Raw genomic sequence first — 25,400 nt, 5'->3', positions numbered from 1 at the left:
TTTTTACTTCCGATGCTCTAAGGCTGCAGCAATATCATGTCACTCAGTGGCTTTTTTTATAATACTGCACTTACCGAGCTACAAGGATAAAAAGGCATTTTCTGGACAGGTAACATCCAGTTGAGCAATCAGTACACTTTCAACTGTTTTGCTTCTTATCCAACACTTCTAGGCATTTTCTATGAATTGCACTAATGATAAACAGGATGTGGGAACATATTAGGGATAAAATGAAGAAAGGGGGTTTGTATACAATAGGAAACATTTTATTACTAAAAAGTTGTCTTATACTGAAGGTGCTCCGTCAGCAGCGTTCCCACAACTATTCTTTATTGAAATCACAAGATTGATTTTATTACTACTTCATGAAAAAAAAAAAAATCAATCACACATGAACCGACAGAAACTATGGACTATATACAGTGGGAGAGGAGGGTCACAGGTGTGGCTTCAATTTGCCAGCGTATGTTGGGTGTTTTAACACACTAGGCTCATCCAGGAGGCACTTGAATGTGAGAGCCTTAAGAGCCAGGGCCTAGCCAGAGTGCTGGAAGGGGAGGAAGGTAAAAAACATGGAAATGTCCAGCAACAGAAAAACAACAACTAGCTGCTTTGACAAAAAAAAGAAAACTCTTGTTCAAGGAGTACATAATATGCATCTATTCCTTCAGCTCAGACCTCAAGGCCTAAAGACTTGGTTAGGGGTGGGAGGTGTTGCTGTCACAATTGGGACACTGATGCTGTATACAGAGCATTTACGGGCCTGCACCACAGAAATCTAGAGCACAAAGGGTGCACATTCAAAAGCATGCATCGCCTCACGATGAGAATTGTTATAAAAAGAATCAATGTATTTAGTCATCTGCAACTACGACAAAACTCAACTGTCTGCTGCTTGAGATTGTTAATGCAATAGACATACAGTATGTACAGGAATTATATTTTTTTTTAAACATCTGCCACTCCAATGCCAGTTAAATAAAAAAGAAAAGTCCATAACTGCATTGCCGGGTATGAGGGGAAAAGTTTACAAAGATATATCACGAAAATCAATGTCTTCAAGAATGGCTACCATTTCAATAATCTATTTACAATAAAACAAAATGATGTATCCATAACCAAAATAGAGTTGAAGAAGAACAGAAAGCCATGACAATCTGAATAAAGGTCTGTGGGTTGGCTGCTTCGCTGCAGAGTTTGTCAGAGCGGGCTTTAGTGGTCGGTTCTGTGTCTGCTCTGGGACTGTGTGGCGTTCAGGTGTCAGATTTTCTCCTGGATAAAGGGGTGCTGCAGGGCCTGGTTGATGCTGATGCGTTTGGCTGGGTCCAGCATTAGGGTGCTATCCAGCATGTCCTTTAGCAGCATCACTTTCTTCCTCTGATCCTCGGGCAGTCGCTGGTGTCCTATCATGTCAACCAGCAGGTCTTTGGTCTGGTTGATGGTGCTCATCACCGTCACCTTCTCCTGATAGCGCAGAGAAAGGACAAAGACGTCAAGTCATTTTCAATATTTAACACAATCTGAATGTATGGCCTGAACAGCTTATGAAACAACATTTTATAACTAATAAAAATGGTATTTCATCAGCTGGAAATGTGCTGGAAAAGATGTAGGCAACTCCTTACCCTTTCTGTCACTTTGTCTACTTCAATGTACAGGAAGTTTAAATTCTGATCGAAGTGCTGGTCTTTGAACAAGCCTTTACGGATCATCTGAGGAGAGAAAAGCACGATATTGCATCAGCCAACTTCTGCAACAGCAACGCGACACACTTCATCTAGGAAACTGAAACAATAACTGAAGGAAGTGAAGTCATATGACATAATTTTACCTTGTTGGGCATCTTGCCTTTGAGGTCCATAGCTAGTTTGATCATGTGGTTGTTGGAGGATCCAGGAAAGAGGATTTTGCCAGTGTAAAGCTCATGTAAAGTGCAGCCAACAGACCACATGTCGATCCCATAGTCGTACGGCTTTCCTATGACTGAGAAAAATAATTGTGAGCTAGGTCCAGATCGAAATGGAACTCATTAATGGTGAGGTACAAAATAATGCAACTCACTGATTTCTGGAGCTCTGTAGAATCTGCTGACCAGGTATGGTGTGATGTCATTGTCAGCGACATGTGATGCAGAACCGAAATCACAGAGCTTCAAAATGGTCTTTGACTCATTCACCTTTAAGGGGGGAAAATGTACACGTAAAATAATGTAATTTTCTCTTTAAATACAATTTTTTAAGAATGGGGTTTACACCCTACCAGGATATTGTCTGGCTTGATGTCAGCATGAAGTATGTTGCAGCGTTTGAGCAGCTTGAGGGCCAAGAAAAGCTGCTGGCTGTAGGAGCGCACGGCCTTGATGTGGAGCCCGACATCTTTACCGTATTTTTTCAACACCTCTCGCAAATTCATACTGCAGAAGAGAATAGAACAGGAAATGAAAAAGTGAGTGCAACACATACGTTCTAAAAACAGCAATGGATCTCAAATAATGAGAAGAAAGGTGAAGTGTTCCTTTTGTCAGTACCTGAGAGGCTCAAATACCAGACAAAGATGCTGCTTGTGGTAGAAGTGCCTGAAGAGGCGGAGGCAGTGGAACTTGTCATCAGGATCCGCATCATTCAGCTTCTTGAGGAATTCTAACTCCTTCAACCCAGTCTTCTGCCTGTTAAGCAAAACAAATTATATCAACATCCATAGGATTATTGTGGTTTAGAGTATTGTATTTCTGATGTCCAAACAAGTTTGTATATATATTTTACATTCATAGAAATGTTTTTAGTCATATAGAAAAAAGGTATGACTCACATGAGCTCATTGTTTCTGATGATCTTGACTGCCACCTCCTGGCCGGCCCTGGCAGTGTCCCTGGCTCTGATCACGTTGCTGAATACTCCATGGCCGGTGTAGCCGTAAACATCGTAGCGCTTGTCAAGTGTCTCCCCAATATTCACCCCTAAATGATGACAATTCATAAAATGGTTAAAAACAGAAAAGCTGATTCTCCACTTAACCCGTTAAGCACTAAGACTGTTTTTCAGGTCTCAGGCTCGAAAATGACATTTCCAGAACAAATGACCATAACTACACTTCTAAAAAGGGAAAAATTAATAATCTTTTTTCTCAAAGTAATGATAAACCTGTGAGTTGGATGTAGAAAAGTCAGAATCAATATAGATGTTTTTTATTTTAAAGAAAATTCAGATTGAACATAGAAAAAAACTGTAAATTATAGTGTCCGTCCAAAAATTATTTCTTACTTGGATGATGGTATGGTAGACTAAAAGCTTTAGGAATCCAAAGTACAACATATAATAAGTACCCTGTATCAATATTGATGCAAAGCAAGTGACATTTGACCTTTTTAAGAGAGGTTTAGCAAAAAAAACTCCACCTCTGAGGTGATTTGGGTGGAAATAACCATGTTTACCGTTTCTCTGGAACCCATTGGTCGATTTTGGTGATTCACATCTCTTTTTGACCGTTAGAGCCAATAGAATCAAAGGGGAATTTCCACATACACACACACCTTACCATTGAGAAATGAGAGCTATGCGCATGCAGTTTTGTATGAGAGCGAACCTATCTCTCGCTCTGACATCTGGAAACGGAAAAGCAGGTTTATTGCTTATGGATGATCAGAAATCATTCAAAGGGACACAGAACAGGTTAACACCTGTGCATCGCCAAGGAAATGTTTGGCTTGTTTTTCTTTCTTAGAATTTTGGAAGCTCAACCTCAGCTCCTATATTAACTATATAACAAACTGTGTAGTAGGGCTGCACGATTTGGGGAAATAATCGAATTGCGATTTTTCTGACAGATATTGCGATTGCAATTCGATTTGCGATATTTGTTTTTAAGCGACCCAACGGAGGTTTATTGTAAAATGCGGCCATATCTCCGGCTAGGAAGGTCGTATTAACGTGTTCCCGTCTCTAGCACCCCCGCAGCCCGAGCTACGAGTGAAAGAACTAAACTTACATGAAACTTCCGTTGGGTTGCTTTAAAGTCAAGCTTCAGTTTAATATTCACCCTGTAATAGATGTAAAACATGTGATGGAGCATTATTAACCTGACTCAGATGGTTTGTTTCATCTAGGAAAGCTCCATTGGAAGCAATTTGTAAAAGTATTTCAAAAATACTTGGCAGGTGATTGGATCAATCTGTCTATCACCTTCTATCATGGGCCACTTCTGATTGGTTAACAATGACTGGTACATGTGGAGCACAGCACTTCTGATTGGTGTGGATGACTGACACACAAGAAGAAAAACAATTTTTTTCTTTTTTAAACTAAAAAGAATCTCAGGCTTTGCAATTTGATAATTGCATCATTTCAAATCGCAATTTCGATTTAAAATCGATTAATTGTTCAGCCCTACTGTGTAGCAAAAATACTGATATATAAACGCCATAACAAGAAAAATGTTGTTACAGAATAAAAGTATACTTTCATTTGATCAGGTTTCAAACCTAGTGCACTGTGTTCAAATGTTTGTTGTTCATTTTTTTTTACCATGGGGAGTTTTGTGAAGGGGGCTTTTTTTGTCCTATAAGGATAAGCATAAGGATTGAAAAAGTAAATTAAGGTGCATGCGCCTTATATGGACAGGCTTTGAAAGGAAGCAGTGTTTATATGAAGTTGCTAAGGTACACGGAGGCAGCACTCACGGTAGTAACCCTCAGCATCGGTCCAGTTGTCCCTGAGGTTGGGGTTCTCTTTGAAGTCTTTCCCCACACCTGCTGCTCTCATCCTGGCACTCTGCAGAAACAAAGAATGAGGTCAGTGGCACATAACAGATGCTGAGACTCTGCCAGTGTTTCCCATTATCACTTTATTCTCTCAATTTCCTACAAAGCCAGTGAACATTACAAAGATATCAAACAGCAGAAGAGAAGAGTAAAGCTCAGATGTGCTGCTAAAAGTTGACTTTTCATTTTCCTAAATCCTAACACAAAGTACTCACATCAAAGTCAGCAGCAAACATGTCATCTGACTCTGTAAACATGTCGGGCGCTGAAGGCTTCTTTGGGTTTGCTCCTGAAACGAACAAAAACAATAAAACAACAGGATGAGCTTCAAGTAATCCGCATGTTGTAAAACAGAATATCTGGAACATGTATTTGATTCACATACTCTGCAGAGATCAAAACATGCTGCAGGTGGCAGAGACACCCACGCTTTGGATTACAAGCCAGCAACTGAATGAACCACGACAGAAAGAAACAAAATTAAAATCCCTGCATCACACAACTCTGCTTTCTTACACAAATAGAGCCATTTCTGTTTTGTATAGACCATCACTCTTTGGTCAGTCTAAGTCACCACCGTGTATAATAGGCCAGAAAGAGTGTTCGGAAGTGCAAACATCAATGCCCTTTTTAGTTCACTGAATTTAAAAGGCAGGGCAAAAATGTGATTTGGACTTTCTGGAGTGACCATGATTGAACGGGGAAATGGCATTATAAAAAATGCCATTTGCTTACGATAAAAATCAAAGCCAGAAAGCTGAGAGGACACTATTCACAGTGATTGCCGTCCTTGATGGAGCTTTTAGCTGTTCCGGGTTCTGATCTCCATGTGCTCAGAAGATTGTGCACTTCAGTGATGAATGCAGCTACATTTCAAAAGGTATAAGTGATGGGTGAGGCATCAGATTGCAATACACTGTAGTTATCAGGGTCCAGCTAACCCCATTCTGCCACGGATGGCTGTATCAGAGTACTTTTGTGATTGACCTATTCCTCATTCCATTTTACCAAAGAGTTTAAGCCATACATGATTGATGCCCTCTGGAGAACTAGTGTGATCATACTTCTGGCTAGCAGGTGTGGAGGAACAAGGTCTTGAATGGGGATGAGGTGCTGAAGATTGACCTGTCAATGCCACCGTACACATAAATCGTATAAATTATTGTGCATATATCCAGTGATAATGTACAATGCACCACCAACCTCCCCTCATTCTTTTAGAGTTATTAATTGCAGTTAACCGCGAAGTTGTTCATTCAGTTGGCCTTGTTTGCCGACAGATACAATCATGTGTCAAGACCTTACCGTCTTTCTCCTGGGCGATGAGGTTGTGCTTGGCTTTGATGCTGGCCTCGAAGGTGTTCAGGTTCTCCCGCTCGTACTCCTTGACGTCTGCAGCTACTCGCTCCAAGATGTCGTCTGGGGAGGGGGAGCGGCTGCGTGTGCTGCTCTGAGGGCTGCAGGGCTCCGACACCATGTTGGAGTCCTCATTCCCAGCCTTGTATTTCTGTAAACATTGAGCGACCATTAGAATACATCTCAAACACAGTAAGCACGGTCCATTGAAAAGGGTGTTTATTTACAACTTTTTCACCAACATCAGACTGATTTATATTTAAGACTTATTTAACAGCAGGGATGAATCAAATGTAAACAGACCTGGACGATGGCCAAGCGCTGCTGGCGACGCTGTTCAATGAGAGCTTCTTCATCTACCTCCTCTCCATCAAAGTCCTCTAAACTGCAAACAGAAATGGTCAGAATGATGGATCTGCACAATCTTTTCATTATCAGGGCCAATGTAGGTGATCCAATATTAGTCAGCTAGGTAGCAGTCATGGAACACTGTATCTAATACACTTTTGAACTTATAAATGATTGATCACTTTGCATGACATAAACTGACTAAAACTTTATTAACACAGATTCATAGAATATGAGTCACAAAATGCAAGTCCATTTTCACTTCAACTAAAATCAAACATGAAACCTTAATATAATTTGTAAAACAGTATCACAAAGATACAGAAGGGTAACAATCCGGTTTTACTCACACTTCTCCCTCTGAGGACTCCTGGTCGACCTTCATGCCCTCCGACAGGCTGCCCTTGAACTTGTCTTCGTCTCTGGTGCGTCTTCGTCTCCTGTCCCGGTCGCGGGACATTGAGCGTCGGTACTGTCTGGGTCTTCCATACCGGTCCCTGTCCCCTGGCCTGCAAGGCATGGATGTGAAGGAGTGATAGTTTATTACTTGCCATAACACTAGTAAATAAAGTTTTGATGCTCACTGCAAAACACCAAAGAGAAGCATCAAAGAATGAGAAAATGTCAAAAGCTGAATCGAAGTGCGAATGAAATGTGCAATCACCTGTGTGCCAGTGGAGACCTGCTCCGTCTGCGAGGGGAGGAGCGGGAGCGTCGTCGAGGTGACATGGACCTCCTTCTTAGAGGTGAGCGACTCATCCTGCGCCGAGCGACTCCTCTGGGGCTGTTCTCTCGTGAGCGATCTCTACCTGGCCCAGCATCTGGCCGGGGACGCTTCCTAAAAACATCAAGGGAGTGGAGAGATGAGCTCAACCGCACATTCTACATTCTAACTTAACAGTTACTGTGCAAAAGGACCATCAGGAAAAGCTATCATAACTGATTACTTTTACCGTTTCACAGAGCCAATGGAGTGGGCAAGGGACTCCATGCCCTTACTTTATTTTTCTGTATTTAAATTTGTATCTATGTGTTATATCTTGAATGTGACTGGAAGAAAAAAAATGTAAAGTAAAGAAATGTTTAAACAGTCCTTTTTTCCTGATTTTATTGTCCAATACTTGATCCCTGTTCATCTTTAAGATTGAATTAATTCATTGTAATAACCACTTGTGTGGCATGTAACACTGACTCCTGTGTGTCAGTCAACCTATATTACCATTAGAAGTTATAAAAGTTAAAAGAGCTTGTTTAATAACCTCATCGGTGAGTCTTGTCTGTCAGCTTCCCTCCTCCTGGGGTCTGGCGAGCGGCTGCGGGGTCTCCGAGGGGGGGACCTTGTTCTGATAGGAGACTGGCTCTGTTTGGATGCCCTGTCAGCGGCAGTAGCTGCGGGATTGTGAGCCTCTCTGTGGCGAGGGGAAGCACTGCGTTTCTTCATAGGGCTGTGGGGCCCTCGTCTGTGAGGGGAACGGTTTTTTTCCCAGAGGATGCGTCCTTGGATGGGGACTTAGCGGGCCGTTTGTCCTTGTCGGCGTCTGAGCGACCCGGTCGTTCTCGTGATCTGGACTGCCCTCTTGCTCTCTCCTGGTTTGGTCTCTCGTCCCGTGGAGGAGAGGAACGTTTATCAGTACGGCTGCCTGAGTTGGACTTTGTTGTTCTGTCCTTGGACCCATCAGTGCTGTCCGAAGGCTTTCTGTCTTTTGACCTGCTTCTGCCGCGGCCTCTGTCTTTACCAGTTGTGTCCTTGGGGGTTTTGGTCACCTTTTCCTGCTTTGGCTCCTTGACCTGCCCTAGCCTGTCAGCAGACTTACTCCGACTACGGCGCTTAGAGGCGGACTTACTACCCTCTGTTGAATCCCGTCTAGACTTCCCACCTTTTGCCCCTCTGGGAGATGTAGTTTTTCCTGAGCTGCCCCTTTGACGCCGTTCTCCATTTCTCATCCTGCCTTCTCCATCCTCTTCGGATCCAGAGTTATAACCCTGAAGGATCAGACCCATGCCTGACTGGACCTTTCCCTCCATCAACTGGCTGTCCAGCTCAGCTTTGATCATGGCCCTCTGTTTTTCCAAGTCCTCCAGCAAGGCCCTGTCATCCAGACTTGGATTTCCAGAGGAGGGAGAGGATTCCATTTTTTTGTGGCCGGAGGAAAACAGGGCGGCAGCGGCAGCGGCAGCAGCAGCAGCAGCAGCAGCAGAGGGAGACGAGCCCTCTTTGCGCTTGTGTTTCCTGTGTTTGTGACGATGCTTGCGTTTACGGTCCTTGTCCTCATCAGAGACATGCTTGTGTTTTTTGTGCTTACTGCGATGCTTGTGTTTTTTCCGCTTGTGTTTACCACTGCTGCTGCTGTGATGTTTGGACGCCTCTTCAGGCTTCGCACCATTAGTCTCTGCCTCCTCCTAGGAAGAGACAACATATCAGCTTGACATTTTATTCAGGTTTAAGATAATCCCATTATTTAAATGTATAGATCTGTTGTATAAGCATAGCTATTATCTTTGCTCTTCATTGGTATATGGTTGAACACTTATCTCTTGAATGTCAGACAGTGTTAAAGTAACAAATCAAAACAGAACAAAATATGTATAGATAAATAGTTATATTCCTTTTCTGGAATGTAGGCTATTTTTGGAAGCTCTTCTCTTTGTATTTCCAGTTCACTCCTTTAAACAGTATTTGGTTTATTGTCACTGGTTTTGCTGTATACACTATCAGTAAAGATGCATGTATTCAAGGTAAAACATGAACACTGTCTATATAAGTTTATAGACTAGCCCATGTGCCAAGTATCTGCAGTTCTGATCCCAGAGGTACAAAGCCGCTCAATCCATTCTGGTTACAGCAGGTCAGAAATGGGTCATTATTTAGCAGGCCCTGGTGATAACTTTGTATCATATATCATAGGTTTTTAATAAGTGGTGTATTTACATTTGTTGTTATTTTGTTTGTTACTTTTGTGAATCTGTAAATGTTTCAGTGCTTCTACCAAGTTTTACCAAGTGGTGTTTTTGTGGAGAGCAACTGCAGTATGGTAACGAACACATTCAAGTCTTCAAGGTACTGTAGATAGTCGTCCCCTTGATATCTAAATGGCTTGGTTTAGTTAGTCTGGTAAGGTACTCACAAGTGTATATAACAGTGTTTTTATATTCTGTTTGTGAAAATCAAATGTTGACGTTGGATTGCACGGTTGTTTGGAGCTGATATGAAAATTGACATTTTCTCCTTTATGATCAAAGGTCCCCGTTGGTGCGTTATGTATGCTTACATAAATAGATATGATTATTTCATGTTTTTAATCTGTCTTCATGACCAACAGTGGTCCACAGCACATGAATTTCCCTCTCGTAAAGATACAGTAAATGCTGTTAAGTGACGTGTTCTGTTTGATAGGAAATCCTCTGTATTGTTTTCTCCAAAGCTCTTAAATTCAGAATGTGTACTGCCATCAAGTATTGCAGTGAATTTGTCAACAGTGTTAGTGTTGCCTTGCAGTCCTAAGTGACTGGACACAGAATATGGAGTAGTTTACCTTTTATTCAACGTCAAAGCAATGAGGTACAAATTGTTTTGTTGTTCTTTGGTACTTTTATCATTTTGTAGTTGTGCATTAGTGGTTTTTTCTTCTTCAAAGAAGTAGAAATTATTTTCTTTGAGGGAAGGAAATTACATTGAGATATGTGCCTTATACGTACAGTATCTGCCTGTCGATCAAGAGAAAGATCACTGCCAATCTTCCATTGTGAAAAATAAAAAAATATTAAACATGTAAAGTGTCTTGTGAGACCTGAACAAATATTAAATGACAGAACATTTATATATGAAAAGTCAGACTATCAGAAAAGTTCAGATTTGCAAAATGCATTCTACTTTTCTTTGATTTTTTTTTTAAGTTTTCACATTTTGTTGTGCTCTTTTATATATAATGTGTAAATACAATACTCTTTCTGTAGGTTTAGCAGAGGAAATGGGAAATATCCTGGGGCCAATAAAGAATTGACTTTGAAAGCAGGGATTCCCAGGCCCTGGGTAGAGGCCAGACAGATCTGGCTCAGAGCGGAGCCGCCAGTGCCAGGAAGAGCCACTTTGCTCTTTATAACTGACTTACAAATGTTTGTATGGTTTTAATAAAAATGAGAAAAGAAATTAAAAAATAACTTATATTTTAAGTCTCTTTTCTTCTTCCTGTGCTGGTTTAAATCACATATAAAATGTACTGGGTTGATAAATGGTTTTGTTTTTTATGGCGACAATCCAACATAGAGGACATGTAATGTAACGTAATGTCAAACAGAAGACCTACTTCTGCACACACTCCTGATGTCACTATCATTCAGCTGATTTACCAATTAATCCACCAAACATAACGTGCCATGTAAATTAATAGACAGTAAATACATATTAAGCCAGTTGTTACTTTACATTGTACTTGATAAGATAGACCTGTTCATTTCAAATAAACGTTTCAAGATCATTCTCCATCAGTGACTTTCACTGATGGAGAATGTCTAGAGCTTCTGATGCCCTCTTCTGATCATTTCAAGAAATTACAACTGCACCGTAAGGGCTGAGCTATGCAGTGTTTTACTCCCTTACTCACACATTTGATGATTATAAATGCCTTATTTGGTTACATATTCACATTTAAAGCCCTCGTCTGTGCTGAGATTAGAGGCCAGTGGGTTTCAGTATTCCTGTTTATTACACTGACATCTCTACTAGTGGTTACCAGCTCACATGTATCCCCAGGCTCATAGCCCATCATCGCATATCAGAAGTCCTTTCAATTGGCTTTGTGCATGCTAAGAGCTCTTACACCATTACCTAACTTTTCAGATGGAGGAAAAGGGAATCTTTTCTAAGAGAGTCCCCCATTATGCTTTCTTGCAGCTCACCTCAAGTGCAATCATGTGACGGAAATGAAGGGCACCGTTACACTTTCCACTGCAGAGATGGCGATACCTAGGATACAAGAGACCATTTTTTTACTTCCGATGCTCTAAGGCTGCAGCAATATCATGTCACTCAGTGGCTTTTTTTATAATACTGCACTTACCGAGCTACAAGGATAAAAAGGCATTTTCTGGACAGGTAACATCCAGTTGAGCAATCAGTACACTTTCAACTGTTTTGCTTCTTATCCAACACTTCTAGGCATTTTCTATGAATTGCACTAATGATAAACAGGATGTGGGAACATATTAGGGATAAAATGAAGAAAGGGGGTTTGTATACAATAGGAAACATTTTATTACTAAAAAGTTGTCTTATACTGAAGGTGCTCCGTCAGCAGCGTTCCCACAACTATTCTTTATTGAAATCACAAGATTGATTTTATTACTACTTCATGAAAAAAAAAAAAATCAATCCACACATGAACCGACAGAAACTATGGACTATATACAGTGGGAGAGGAGGGTCACAGGTGTGGCTTCAATTTGCCAGCGTATGTTGGGTGTTTTTAACACACTAGGCTCATCCAGGAGGCACTTGAATGTGAGAGCCTTAAGAGCCAGGGCCCTAGCCAGAGTGCTGGAAGGGGAGGAAGTAAAAAAACATGGAATGTCCAGCAACAGAAAAACAACAACTAGCTGCTTTGACAAAAAAAAGAAAACTCTGTTCAAGGAGTACATAATATGCATCTATTCCTTCAGCTCAGACCTCAAGGCCTAAAGACTTGGTTAGGGGTGGGAGGTGTTGCTGTCACAATTGGGACACTGATGCTGTATACAGAGCATTTACGGGCCTGCACCACAGAAATCTAGAGCACAAAGGGTGCACATTCAAAAGCATGCATCGCCTCACGATGAGAATTGTTATAAAAAGAATCAATGTATTTAGTCATCTGCAACTACGACAAAACTCAACTGTCTGCTGCTTGAGATTGTTAATGCAATAGACATACAGTATGTACAGGAATTATATTTTTTTTTTAAACATCTGCCACTCCAATGCCAGTTAAATAAAAAGAAAAGTCCATAACTGCATTGCCGGGTATGAGGGGAAAAGTTTACAAAGATATATCACGAAAATCAATGTCTTCAAGAATGGCTACCATTTCAATAATCTATTTACAATAAAACAAAATGATGTATCCATAACCAAAATAGAGTTGAAGAAGACAGAAAGCCATGACAATCTGAATAAAGGTCTGTGGGTTGGCTGCTTCGCTGCAGAGTTTGTCAGAGCGGGCTTTAGTGGTCGGTTCTGTGTCTGCTCTGGGACTGTGTGGCGTTCAGGTGTCAGATTTTCTCCTGGATAAAGGGGTGCTGCAGGGCCTGGTTGATGCTGATGCGTTTGGCTGGGTCCAGCATTAGGGTGCTATCCAGCATGTCCTTTAGCAGCATCACTTTCTTCCTCTGATCCTCGGGCAGTCGCTGGTGTCCTATCATGTCAACCAGCAGGTCTTTGGTCTGGTTGATGGTGCTCATCACCGTCACCTTCTCCTGATAGCGCAGAGAAAGGACAAAGACGTCAAGTCATTTTCAATATTTAACACAATCTGAATGTATGGCCTGAACAGCTTATGAAACAACATTTTATAACTAATAAAAATGGTATTTCATCAGCTGGAAATGTGCTGGAAAAGATGTAGGCAACTCCTTACCCTTTCTGTCACTTTGTCTACTTCAATGTACAGGAAGTTTAAATTCTGATCGAAGTGCTGGTCTTTGAACAAGCCTTTACGGATCATCTGAGGAGAGAAAAGCACGATATTGCATCAGCCAACTTCTGCAACAGCAACGCGACACACTTCATCTAGGAAACTGAAACAATAACTGAAGGAAGTGAAGTCATATGACATAATTTTACCTTGTTGGGCATCTTGCCTTTGAGGTCCATAGCTAGTTTGATCATGTGGTTGTTGGAGGATCCAGGAAAGAGGATTTTGCCAGTGTAAAGCTCATGTAAAGTGCAGCCACAGACCACATGTCGATCCCATAGTCGTACGGCTTTCCTATGACTGAGAAAAATAATTGTGAGCTAGGTCCAGATCGAAATGGAACTCATTAATGGTGAGGTACAAAATAATGCAACTCACTGATTTCTGGAGCTCTGTAGAATCTGCTGACCAGGTATGGTGTGATGTCATTGTCAGCGACATGTGATGCAGAACCGAAATCACAGAGCTTCAAAATGGTCTTTGACTCATTCACCTTTAAGGGGGGAAAATGTACACGTAAAATAATGTAATTTTCTCTTTAAATACAATTTTTAAGAATGGGGTTTACACCCTACCAGGATATTGTCTGGCTTGATGTCAGCATGAAGTATGTTGCAGCGTTTGAGCAGCTTGAGGGCCAAGAAAAGCTGCTGGCTGTAGGAGCGCACGGCCTTGATGTGGAGCCCGACATCTTTACCGTATTTTTTCAACACCTCTCGCAAATTCATACTGCAGAAGAGAATAGAACAGGAAATGAAAAAGTGAGTGCAACACATACGTTCTAAAAACAGCAATGGATCTCAAATAATGAGAAGAAAGGTGAAGTGTTCCTTTTGTCAGTACCTGAGAGGCTCAAATACCAGACAAAGATGCTGCTTGTGGTAGAAGTGCCTGAAGAGGCGGAGGCAGTGGAACTTGTCATCAGGATCCGCATCATTCAGCTTCTTGAGGAATTCTAACTCCTTCAACCCAGTCTTCTGCCTGTTAAGCAAAACAAATTATATCAACATCCATAGGATTATTGTGGTTTAGAGTATTGTATTTCTGATGTCCAAACAAGTTTGTATATATATTTTACATTCATAGAAATGTTTTTAGTCATATAGAAAAAAGGTATGACTCACATGAGCTCATTGTTTCTGATGATCTTGACTGCCACCTCCTGGCCGGCCCTGGCAGTGTCCCTGGCTCTGATCACGTTGCTGAATACTCCATGGCCGGTGTAGCCGTAAACATCGTAGCGCTTGTCAAGTGTCTCCCCAATATTCACCCCTAAATGATGACAATTCATAAAATGGTTAAAAACAGAAAAGCTGATTCTCCACTTAACCCGTTAAGCACTAAGACTGTTTTTCAGGTCTCAGGCTCGAAAATGACATTTCCAGAACAAATGACCATAACTACACTTCTAAAAAGGGGAAAATTAATAATCTTTTTTCTCAAAGTAATGATAAACCTGTGAGTTGGATGTAGAAAAGTCAGAATCAATATAGATGTTTTTTATTTTAAAGAAAATTCAGATTGAACATAGAAAAAAACTGTAAATTATAGTGTCCGTCCAAAAATTATTTCTTACTTGGATGATGGTATGGTAGACTAAAAGCTTTAGGAATCCAAAGTACAACATATAATAAGTACCCTGTATCAATATTGATGCAAAGCAAGTGACATTTGACCTTTTTAAGAGAGGTTTAGCAAAAAAAACTCCACCCTCTGAGGTGATTTGGGTGGAAATAACCATGTTTACCGTTTCTCTGGAACCCATTGGTCGATTTTGGTGATTCACATCTCTTTTTGACCGTTAGAGCCAATAGAATCAAAGGGGAATTTCCACATACACACACACCTTACCATTGAGAAATGAGAGCTATGCGCATGCAGTTTTGTATGAGAGCGAACCTATCTCTCGCTCTGACATCTGGAAACGGAAAAGCAGGTTTATTGCTTATGGATGATCAGAAATCATTCAAAGGGACACAGAACAGGTTAACACCTGTGCATCGCCAAGGAAATGTTTGGCTTGTTTTTCTTTCTTAGAATTTTGGAAGCTCAACCTCAGCTCCTATATTAACTATATAACAAACTGTGTAGTAGGGCTGCACGATTTGGGGAAATAATCGAATTGCGATTTTTCTGACAGATATTGCGATTGCAATTCGATTTGCGATATTTGTTTTTAAGCGACCCAACGGAGGTTTATTGTAAAATGCGGCCATATCTCCGGCTAGGAAGGTCGTATTAACGTGTTCCCGTCTCTAGCACCCCCGCAGCCCGAGCTACGAGTGAAAGAACTAAACTTACATGAAACTTCCGTTGGGTTGCTTTAAAGTCAAGCTTCAGTTTAATATTCACCCTGTAATAGATGTAAAACATGTGATGGAGCATTATTAACCTGACTCAGATGGTTTGTTTCATCTAGGAAAGCTCCATTGGAAGCAATTTGTAAAAGTATTTCAAAAATACTTGGCAGGTGATTGGATCAATCTGTCTATCACCTTCTATCATGGGCCACTTCTGATTGGTTAACAATGACTGGTACATGTGGAGCACAGCACTTCTGATTGGTGTGGATGACTGACACACAAGAAGAAAAACAATTTTTTTTCTTTTTTAAACTAAAAAGAATCTCAGGCTTTGCAATTTGATAATTGCATCATTTCAAATCGCAATTTCGATTTAAAATCGATTAATTGTTCAGCCCTACTGTGTAGCAAAAATACTGATATATAAACGCCATAACAAGAAAAATGTTGTTACAGAATAAAAGTATACTTTCATTTGATCAGGTTTCAAACCTAGTGCACTGTGTTCAAATGTTTGTTGTTCATTTTTTTTTACCATGGGGAGTTTTGTGAAGGGGGCTTTTTTTGTCCTATAAGGATAAGCATAAGGATTGAAAAAGTAAATTAAGGTGCATGCGCCTTATATGGACAGGCTTTGAAAGGAAGCAGTGTTTATATGAAGTTGCTAAGGTACACGGAGGCAGCACTCACGGTAGTAACCCTCAGCATCGGTCCAGTTGTCCCTGAGGTTGGGGTTCTCTTTGAAGTCTTTCCCCACACCTGCTGCTCTCATCCTGGCACTCTGCAGAAACAAAGAATGAGGTCAGTGGCACATAACAGATGCTGAGACTCTGCCAGTGTTTCCCATTATCACTTTATTCTCTCAATTTCCTACAAAGCCAGTGAACATTACAAAGATATCAAACAGCAGAAGAGAAGAGTAAAGCTCAGATGTGCTGCTAAAAGTTGACTTTTCATTTTCCTAAATCCTAACACAAAGTACTCACATCAAAGTCAGCAGCAAACATGTCATCTGACTCTGTAAACATGTCGGGCGCTGAAGGCTTCTTTGGGTTTGCTCCTGAAACGAACAAAAACAATAAAACAACAGGATGAGCTTCAAGTAATCCAGCATGTTGTAAAACAGAATATCTGGAACATGTATTTGATTCACATACTCTGCAGAGATCAAAACATGCTGCAGGTGGCAGAGACACCCACGCTTTGGATTACAAGCCAGCAACTGAATGAACACGACAGAAAGAAACAAAATTAAAATCCCTGCATCACACAACTCTGCATTTCTTACACAAATAGAGCCATTTCTGTTTTGTATAGACCGTCACTCTTTGGTCAGTCTAAGTCACCACCGTGTATAATAGGCCAGAAAGAGTGTTCGGAAGTGCAAACATCAATGCCCTTTTTAGTTCACTGAATTTAAAAGGCAGGGCAAAAATGTGATTTGGACTTTCTGGAGTGACCATGATTGAACGGGGGAAATGGCATTATAAAAAATGCCATTTGCTTACGATAAAAATCAAAGCCAGAAAGCTGAGAGGACACTATTCACAGTGATTGCTGTCCTTGATGGAGCTTTTAGCTGTTCCGGGTTCTGATCTCCATGTGCTCAGAAGATTGTGCACTTCAGTGATGAATGCAGCTACATTTCAAAAGGTATAAGTGATGGGTGAGGCATCAGATTGCAATACACTGTAGTTATCAGGGTCCAGCTAACCCCATTCTGCCACGGATGGCTGTATCAGAGTACTTTTGTGATTGACCTATTCCTCATTCCATTTTACCAAAGAGTTTAAGCCATACATGATTGATGCCCTCTGGAGAACTAGTGTGATCATACTTCTGGCTAGCAGGTGTGGAGGAACAAGGTCTTGAATGGGGATGAGGTGCTGAAGATTGACCTGTCAATGCCACCGTACACATAAATCGTATAAATTATTGTGCATATATCCAGTGATAATGTACAATGCACCACCAACCTCCCCTCATTCTTTTAGAGTTATTAATTGCAGTTAACCGCGAAGTTGTTCATTCAGTTGGCCTTGTTTGCCGACAGATACAATCATGTGTCAAGACCTTACCGTCTTTCTCCTGGGCGATGAGGTTGTGCTTGGCTTTGATGCTGGCCTCGAAGGTGTTCAGGTTCTCCCGCTCGTACTCCTTGACGTCTGCAGCTACTCGCTCCAAGATGTCGTCTGGGGAGGGGGAGCGGCTGCGTGTGCTGCTCTGAGGGCTGCAGGGCTCCGACACCATGTTGGAGTCCTCATTCCCAGCCTTGTATTTCTGTAAACATTGAGCGACCATTAGAATACATCTCAAACACAGTAAGCACGGTCCATTGAAAAGGGTGTTTATTTACAACTTTTTCACCAACATCAGACTGATTTATATTTAAGACTTATTTAACAGCAGGGATGAATCAAATGTAAACAGACCTGGACGATGGCCAAGCGCTGCTGGCGACGCTGTTCAATGAGAGCTTCTTCATCTACCTCCTCTCCATCAAAGTCCTCTAAACTGCAAACAGAAATGGTCAGAATGATGGATCTGCACAATCTTTTCATTATCAGGGCCAATGTAGGTGATCCAATATTAGTCAGCTAGGTAGCAGTCATGGAACACTGTATCTAATACACTTTTGAACTTATAAATGATTGATCACTTTGCATGACATAAACTGACTAAAACTTTATTAACACAGATTCATAGAATATGAGTCACAAAATGCAAGTCCATTTTCACTTCAACTAAAATCAAACATGAAACCTTAATATAATTTGTAAAACAGTATCACAAAGATACAGAAGGGTAACAATCCGGTTTTACTCACACTTCTCCCTCTGAGGACTCCTGGTCGACCTTCATGCCCTCCGACAGGCTGCCCTTGAACTTGTCTTCGTCTCTGGTGCGTCTTCGTCTCCTGTCCCGGTCGCGGGACATTGAGCGTCGGTACTGTCTGGGTCTTCCATACCGGTCCCTGTCCCCTGGCCTGCAAGGCATGGATGTGAAGGAGTGATAGTTTATTACTTGCCATAACACTAGTAAATAAAGTTTTGATGCTCACTGCAAAACACCAAAGAGAAGCATCAAAGAATGAGAAAATGTCAAAAGCTGAATCGAAGTGCGAATGAAATGTGCAATCACCTGTGTGCCAGTGGAGACCTGCTCCGTCTGCGAGGGGAGGAGCGGGAGCGTCGTCGAGGTGACATGGACCTCCTTCTTAGAGGTGAGCGACTCATCCTGCGCCGAGCGACTCCTCTGGGGCTGTTCTCTCGTGAGCGATCTCTACCTGGCCCAGCATCTGGCCGGGGACGCTTCCTAAAAACATCAAGGGAGTGGAGAGATGAGCTCAACCGCACATTCTACATTCTAACTTAACAGTTACTGTGCAAAAGGACCATCAGGAAAAGCTATCATAACTGATTACTTTTACCGTTTCACAGAGCCAATGGAGTGGGCAAGGGACTCCATGCCCTTACTTTATTTTTCTGTATTTAAATTTGTATCTATGTGTTATATCTTGAATGTGACTGGAAGAAAAAAAATGTAAAGTAAAGAAATGTTTAAACAGTCCTTTTTTCCTGATTTTATTGTCCAATACTTGATCCCTGTTCATCTTTAAGATTGAATTAATTCATTGTAATAACCACTTGTGTGGCATGTAACACTGACTCCTGTGTGTCAGTCAACCTATATTACCATTAGAAGTTATAAAAGTTAAAAGAGCTTGTTTAATAACCTCATCGGTGAGTCTTGTCTGTCAGCTTCCCTCCTCCTGGGGTCTGGCGAGCGGCTGCGGGGTCTCCGAGGGGGGGACCTTGTTCTGATAGGAGACTGGCTCTGTTTGGATGCCCTGTCAGCGGCAGTAGCTGCGGGATTGTGAGCCTCTCTGTGGCGAGGGGAAGCACTGCGTTTCTTCATAGGGCTGTGGGGCCCTCGTCTGTGAGGGGAACGGTTTTCTTTCCCAGAGGATGCGTCCTTGGATGGGGACTTAGCGGGCCGTTTGTCCTTGTCGGCGTCTGAGCGACCCGGTCGTTCTCGTGATCTGGACTGCCCTCTTGCTCTCTCCTGGTTTGGTCTCTCGTCCCGTGGAGGAGAGGAACGTTTATCAGTACGGCTGCCTGAGTTGGACTTTGTTGTTCTGTCCTTGGACCCATCAGTGCTGTCCGAAGGCTTTCTGTCTTTTGACCTGCTTCTGCCGCGGCCTCTGTCTTTACCAGTTGTGTCCTTGGGGGTTTTGGTCACCTTTTCCTGCTTTGGCTCCTTGACCTGCCCTAGCCTGTCAGCAGACTTACTCCGACTACGGCGCTTAGAGGCGGACTTACTACCCTCTGTTGAATCCCGTCTAGACTTCCCACCTTTTGCCCCTCTGGGAGATGTAGTTTTTCCTGAGCTGCCCCTTTGACGCCGTTCTCCATTTCTCATCCTGCCTTCTCCATCCTCTTCGGATCCAGAGTTATAACCCTGAAGGATCAGACCCATGCCTGACTGGACCTTTCCCTCCATCAACTGGCTGTCCAGCTCAGCTTTGATCATGGCCCTCTGTTTTTCCAAGTCCTCCAGCAAGGCCCTGTCATCCAGACTTGGATTTCCAGAGGAGGGAGAGGATTCCATTTTTTTGTGGCCGGAGGAAAACAGGGCGGCAGCGGCAGCGGCAGCAGCAGCAGCAGCAGCAGCAGAGGGAGACGAGCCCTCTTTGCGCTTGTGTTTCCTGTGTTTGTGACGATGCTTGCGTTTACGGTCCTTGTCCTCATCAGAGACATGCTTGTGTTTTTTGTGCTTACTGCGATGCTTGTGTTTTTTCCGCTTGTGTTTACCACTGCTGCTGCTGTGATGTTTGGACGCCTCTTCAGGCTTCGCACCATTAGTCTCTGCCTCCTCCTAGGAAGAGACAACATATCAGCTTGACATTTTATTCAGGTTTAAGATAATCCCATTATTTAAATGTATAGATCTGTTGTATAAGCATAGCTATTATCTTTGCTCTTCATTGGTATATGGTTGAACACTTATCTCTTGAATGTCAGACAGTGTTAAAGTAACAAATCAAAACAGAATAAATATGGGTATTATTTTAATTTTGTATTTTTGCTTGTATGTAATGATGTTATGACATAATGATGCCTTCACCCCATAGAAATGAAAATTCACTAAGGGGAAAACTAAAAATGAAATTAAACGAAGGGAATTATGTATCTGTTGTTTGATACTTTTTTTCTCCCTTTGTCCACAAGGTCAAACATATAACTGACACCATTTGTTGTTAAATGGGTATAACATTTTTTCAAGTGTATACTTGAAGCCCCATTGCTGATACAGTTTAAGAATTTCTTTTTTTTTGATTGCTTAATTCAAAAATAAAATTCTAAATAAATTGAAGGTAGAATGTTGATCAGAATCATGGCATCATACCACTGAGGATATTTAGGTCTTGCTCTTGTCCACCCCTACCTCTTCCTCCTCTTCTCCTTCTTCTTCAGACACATCTCCGCTGTCCTCATTTCCACTTTTTTCCTGGATCTCCAGATCTTGCTTTCTGCATAGGAGAGAACAATCTTGTACATTGAGCACACACAAAAACATAGTATTGCTAAAATGACTATCCAAACATGACGATTGACAGGATTAACGGACAACAATTGTATAAAAAAAACCTGGTCCAAAGATAATCCAGATCTTGTTAAGCGGGATCACGCATAGGCCATGACATAACTGATTCACAATGATAGTTTCTACTTCAAGCTATTCAGAATGAATGAAATGAAAATAATAATCAGTTCATCAAGTGATTATGACATAACCCCCAGATGTAGACTTGCACAGCTTAGTAGTACAAAGGCTTTATATTGTTGTCTCTCCTCCAACACTGGTAACCATTGGCAACCAGTCTTTGGCATCACTGATATTGGTACTGTGGTGAAATTAACTTGTGTCCTTAAAATCTTCTTCAGAAAGTCCACTTTAATAAATATGATTAAATAAATCAGAGGGAAGCCTCTGGATAGACCTGGTAAGCCCAAACGTGTAGTTCGGGTGAACTGGGAACGTCTGGAGGAGGCCCAAGTTCAGGAGGCCTTCAACTCACACCTCCGGCGGAGCTTTTCGGGCATTCCTGTGGAGGTTGGGGACATTGAACCAGAGTGGTCGGTGTTCAAAGCCTCTATTGCCGAAGCCGCGGTGGGGAGCTGTGGTCTCAAGGTCCTAGGTGCCTCAAGGGGCGGTAACCCTCGAACCTCCTGGTGGACACCGGTGGTCAGGGAAGCCGTCCGACTGAAGAAGGAGGCCTTCAGGGATTTGTTATCCCGGGGGACTCCCGAGGCAGTTGCAAGGTACCGACAGGCCCGAAGGGCAGCAGCCTCATCCGTGGCCGAGGCAAAGCAGCGGGTGTGGGAGAAGTTCGGAGAAGACATGGAGAAGGACTTTCGGGCGGCACCAAAGTTGTTCTGGAAAACTGTCCGACACCTCAGGAGGGGGAAGCAGGGAACCATCCAAGCTGTGTACAGTAAGGATGGGACGTTGTTGACCTCAACTGATGGAGTGTTGGGGCGTTGGAAGGAACACTTTGAGGAACTCCTGAACCCGACAACTCCGCCCTCTATGTTAGAGGCAGAGCTGGAGTATGACGGGGGATCAACACCAATCTCCCGGTGGGAGGTCACTGAGGTCGTTAAACAACTCCACAGTGGCAAAGCCCCGGGGGTGGATGAGATCCGCCCGGAAATGCTGAAGGCTCTGGGTGTTGAGGGACTGTCATGGTTGACACGTCTCATCAACGTTGCGTGGAAGTCGGAAACAGTGCCGAAGGAGTGGCAGACCGGGGTGGTGGTCCCCCTTTTCAAAAAGGGGGATCAGAGGGTGTGTGCCAATTACAGAGGCATCACACTACTCAGCCTCCCCGGGAAAGTTTACTCCAAGGTACTTGAAAGGAGGGTCAGGCCGATTGTCGAACCTCAGATTGAGGAGGAACAATGCGGATTCCGTCCTGGTCGTGGAACGACGGATCAGCTTTTTACTCTCGCAAGGATCCTGGAGGGGGCCTGGGAGTACGCTTATCCGGTCTACATGTGTTTTGTAGACTTGGAGAAGGCGTATGACCGGGTTCCCAGGGAGTTACTGTGGGAGGTGCTGCGGGAGTATGGGGTGAGGGGGTCTCTACTCAGGGCCATCCAATCTCTGTACTCCCAAAGCGAGAGCTGTGTCCGGGTCCTCGGCAGTAAGTCGGACCCATTTCCGGTGAGGGTTGGCCTCCGCCAGGGCTGCGCTTTGTCACCAATCCTGTTTGTAATATACATGGATCGGATTTCGAGGCGTAGTCGTGGGGGGGGGGGTCTGCAGTTCGGTGGACTAAGGATTGCACCACTGCTTTTTGCAGATGATGTGGTTCTGATGGCTTCATCGGTCTGCGACCTTCAGCACTCACTGGATCGGTTCGCAACCGAGTGTGAAGCGGCTGGGATGAGGATCAGCACCTCCAAATCTGAGGCCATGGTTCTCAGCAGGAAACCGATGGACTGTCCACTCCAAGTAGGGAATGAGTCCTTACCCCAAGTGAAGGAGTTCAAGTATCTCGGGGTCTTGTTCTCGAGTGAGGGAACAATGGAGCGTGAGATGGGCCGGAGAATCGGAGCAGCGGGAGCGGTATTGCAGTCGCTTTACCGCACCGTTGTGACGAAAAGGGAGCTGAGTCAGAAGGCAAAGCTCTCTGTCTACCGGGCCATTTTCGTTCCTACCCTCACCTATGGTCATGAAGGATGGGTCATGACCGAAAGAACGAGATCGCGGATACAAGCGGCCGAGATGGGTTTCCTCCGCCGGGTGGCTGGTGTCTCCCTTAGAGATAAGGTGAGAAGTTCGGTCATCAGGGAGGGACTCGGAGTTGAGCCGCTCCTCCTTCGCGTCGAAAGAAGCCAGTTGAGGTGGTTCGGGCACCTAGTTAGGATGCCACCTGGGCGCCTCCCTAGGGAGGTGTTCCAGGCACGTCCAGCTGGGAAGAGACCAAGGGGTAGACCTAGGACCAGGTGGAGGGATTATATCTCTTCGCTGGCCTGGGAGCGCCTTGGGATCCCCCAGTCAGAGCTGGTTGATGTCGCCAGGGAAAAGAAAGTTTGGGGCTCTCTGCTGGAACTGCTACCCCCGCGACCCGACCACGGATAAGCGGGAGAAGATGGATGGATGGATGGATTAAATAAATACTTATCATATTAGTTGTTTTATTTACATTGCATTTATTTCTCAAAATACCACATAAACTGCTGCCGTCTTCAAGCATACATTGACTGAAATGACGCAAATATGTTGCAAAAAGCTTTAAAGTCATTTTAGAATAACATCTAACTCATCAGAGGTAAGTTTTGATATCACTGTGAGCACCAGTTAGACGAGTAGTTTAAACCATGATTACGCAATGTGCCGAATTAAGATAAAAACGGCAAAACACACTATGCAGAAACGCTAATATGAATAGGCACAACTTTTTGAGAAATGTCTGCTTATTAGGGAGGCGACAAAACCATGTGTAACCATGCACACTTCACGGTTTCATTCTTCCCACCAAGACGTTGTTCTCTCATTAGCACGGATACGCTAACCGTTACTAGCAAAGTTAAGCTAGCAAGCAAGCTTCATCCTCAGGTAGCGTCAAGCTATGCTAACTTACTTTACATGATAGGGGCATGGGACCAAACACAAGTGTTTGGTTGCATTAGGTCTCATAGGAACATAGTGTGGACGTAAATAAACAAGGACGCGGATGAAGTACACTTCTATATGTTATGCGTTTAGCAAAACGTAAAGCTAGGTGAGCTAAAGAACATTAGCTGGTTGGCTAAGAACGTTAGCTAGTCGTCGGTGAGCGATTTAGCTAACGTTAGCCCCGGCAACAACGTGAAGATGCTACTGTTAACCCCCGCAGCTAAAACGTACAGAACAATTCCCTTTTTATGTTAGACGGGGTCGACACTTGCACCGTATTACCACAAACGTCTTATATTAAATTAAATGACTTACACGTGTTCGTTGCCATTATTCATTATTGTGGACGCGATGTCCACCTCAACGTCGGCCATTTTCCTCAGTTGAGGGGCCTTTTCTTCTTTGGTTATTTTGTCCACAAACGTACATTGATCTACAAATACAAATGTGCCCTCTATTGTGCTGGCGGTGAACTACAATTAGGATTAATCCAATGAAATGTGCCCGTTGTCCACCAGGGTGCATGACTGTGTAACTTAAAAAGTCAGGCCACTGTACATGTTTTAAAAATCGGCATCATTAACACACCAGGAGGTTTTAATAAAGAAGCTTACAGATGACATGAATTGCCAAACAGTATCAAGTGTGTTCAAAAAGTACAGGAGAGTTAGTCAACCTGATCGGCATTGTTAATAATGAAACGTGCACTATATTTGTTCTCACGTGTTTATTATTAACCAACTTAATAATTTTAGCAATTAGTTAAAAAATGTATCCATGTTGGAAATGTTATTAGCCACAAAAAAGGCGCATTCACAGGATAAATGCAAAAAGATGTTAAGCATTATAATTATAAAGCACACCCTATAATACACAGGTTTCAGCCCTTGATTATTTAGTTTCTCTGCAAGCCATATTGTACAGACTGATCAATTACACCAGCAGCCTTGGGTGCAGTTTTATTTAGAGAAAGCCTGCAAAAAAGGCTGCCCTGGGAGGTTGTTTGCTCGTACCACAGGATGGCCCTGGAAGTCAATTAGTGTATCATGTGGTGAGGGCCTCTGGTGCATGAGGGGGTTGAGTCCCTCACTGTGCCCTATAATAAGCATTAGCCGCGTTCACACCGGAGTACTTTCACTCGTACTTTTCCCCTTTAGTTCCGTTAGTGGCAATCATAAATAAATGGTACGAGCGCTTGGATGCTCTGCTCGGCCACAGACCTTCATTCTCCGGCACAGCATTGACCGTTGATTCGGGCACGATTGTGTGGAAGGCCGCTCAAAC

At 42.9% G+C, this 25,400-nt stretch overlaps 2 protein-coding genes across 2 annotated transcripts; both read right to left on the bottom strand.

The window, feature by feature from the left end:
* Positions 1-244: 244 nt before the first annotated feature.
* On the bottom strand, positions 245-8,677 carry LOC117465475 (serine/threonine-protein kinase PRP4 homolog). Its single transcript, XM_034108282.2, is given in 15 exon segments — positions 245-1,464; positions 1,626-1,712; positions 1,832-1,983; positions 2,062-2,176; positions 2,260-2,413; positions 2,528-2,665; positions 2,809-2,956; positions 4,676-4,766; positions 4,972-5,045; positions 6,062-6,263; positions 6,416-6,497; positions 6,811-6,969; positions 7,125-7,298; positions 7,720-7,939; positions 7,942-8,677. Coding segments are annotated over 15 exon segments (2,652 nt in total). The 5' UTR covers positions 8,594-8,677; the 3' UTR covers positions 245-1,260.
* Positions 8,678-12,063: 3,386 nt separating this feature from the next.
* prpf4bb (pre-mRNA processing factor 4Bb) lies at positions 12,064-24,540 on the bottom strand. The gene is given in 17 exon segments (XM_034108795.2): positions 12,064-12,907; positions 13,069-13,155; positions 13,275-13,378; positions 13,381-13,425; positions 13,504-13,618; positions 13,701-13,854; positions 13,969-14,106; positions 14,250-14,397; positions 16,119-16,209; positions 16,415-16,488; positions 17,507-17,708; positions 17,861-17,942; positions 18,256-18,414; positions 18,570-18,743; positions 19,165-20,306; positions 20,877-20,961; positions 24,432-24,540. Coding segments are annotated over 17 exon segments (3,063 nt in total). The 5' UTR covers positions 24,491-24,540; the 3' UTR covers positions 12,064-12,703.
* Between the last annotated feature and the right edge of the window lie 860 nt (positions 24,541-25,400).

This window comes from Pseudochaenichthys georgianus, chromosome 20, assembly GCF_902827115.2.
Source record: "Pseudochaenichthys georgianus chromosome 20, fPseGeo1.2, whole genome shotgun sequence".
Taxonomy (NCBI): domain Eukaryota; kingdom Metazoa; phylum Chordata; class Actinopteri; order Perciformes; family Channichthyidae; genus Pseudochaenichthys; species Pseudochaenichthys georgianus.
This window is presented reverse-complemented; position numbering and strand designations above follow the sequence as displayed.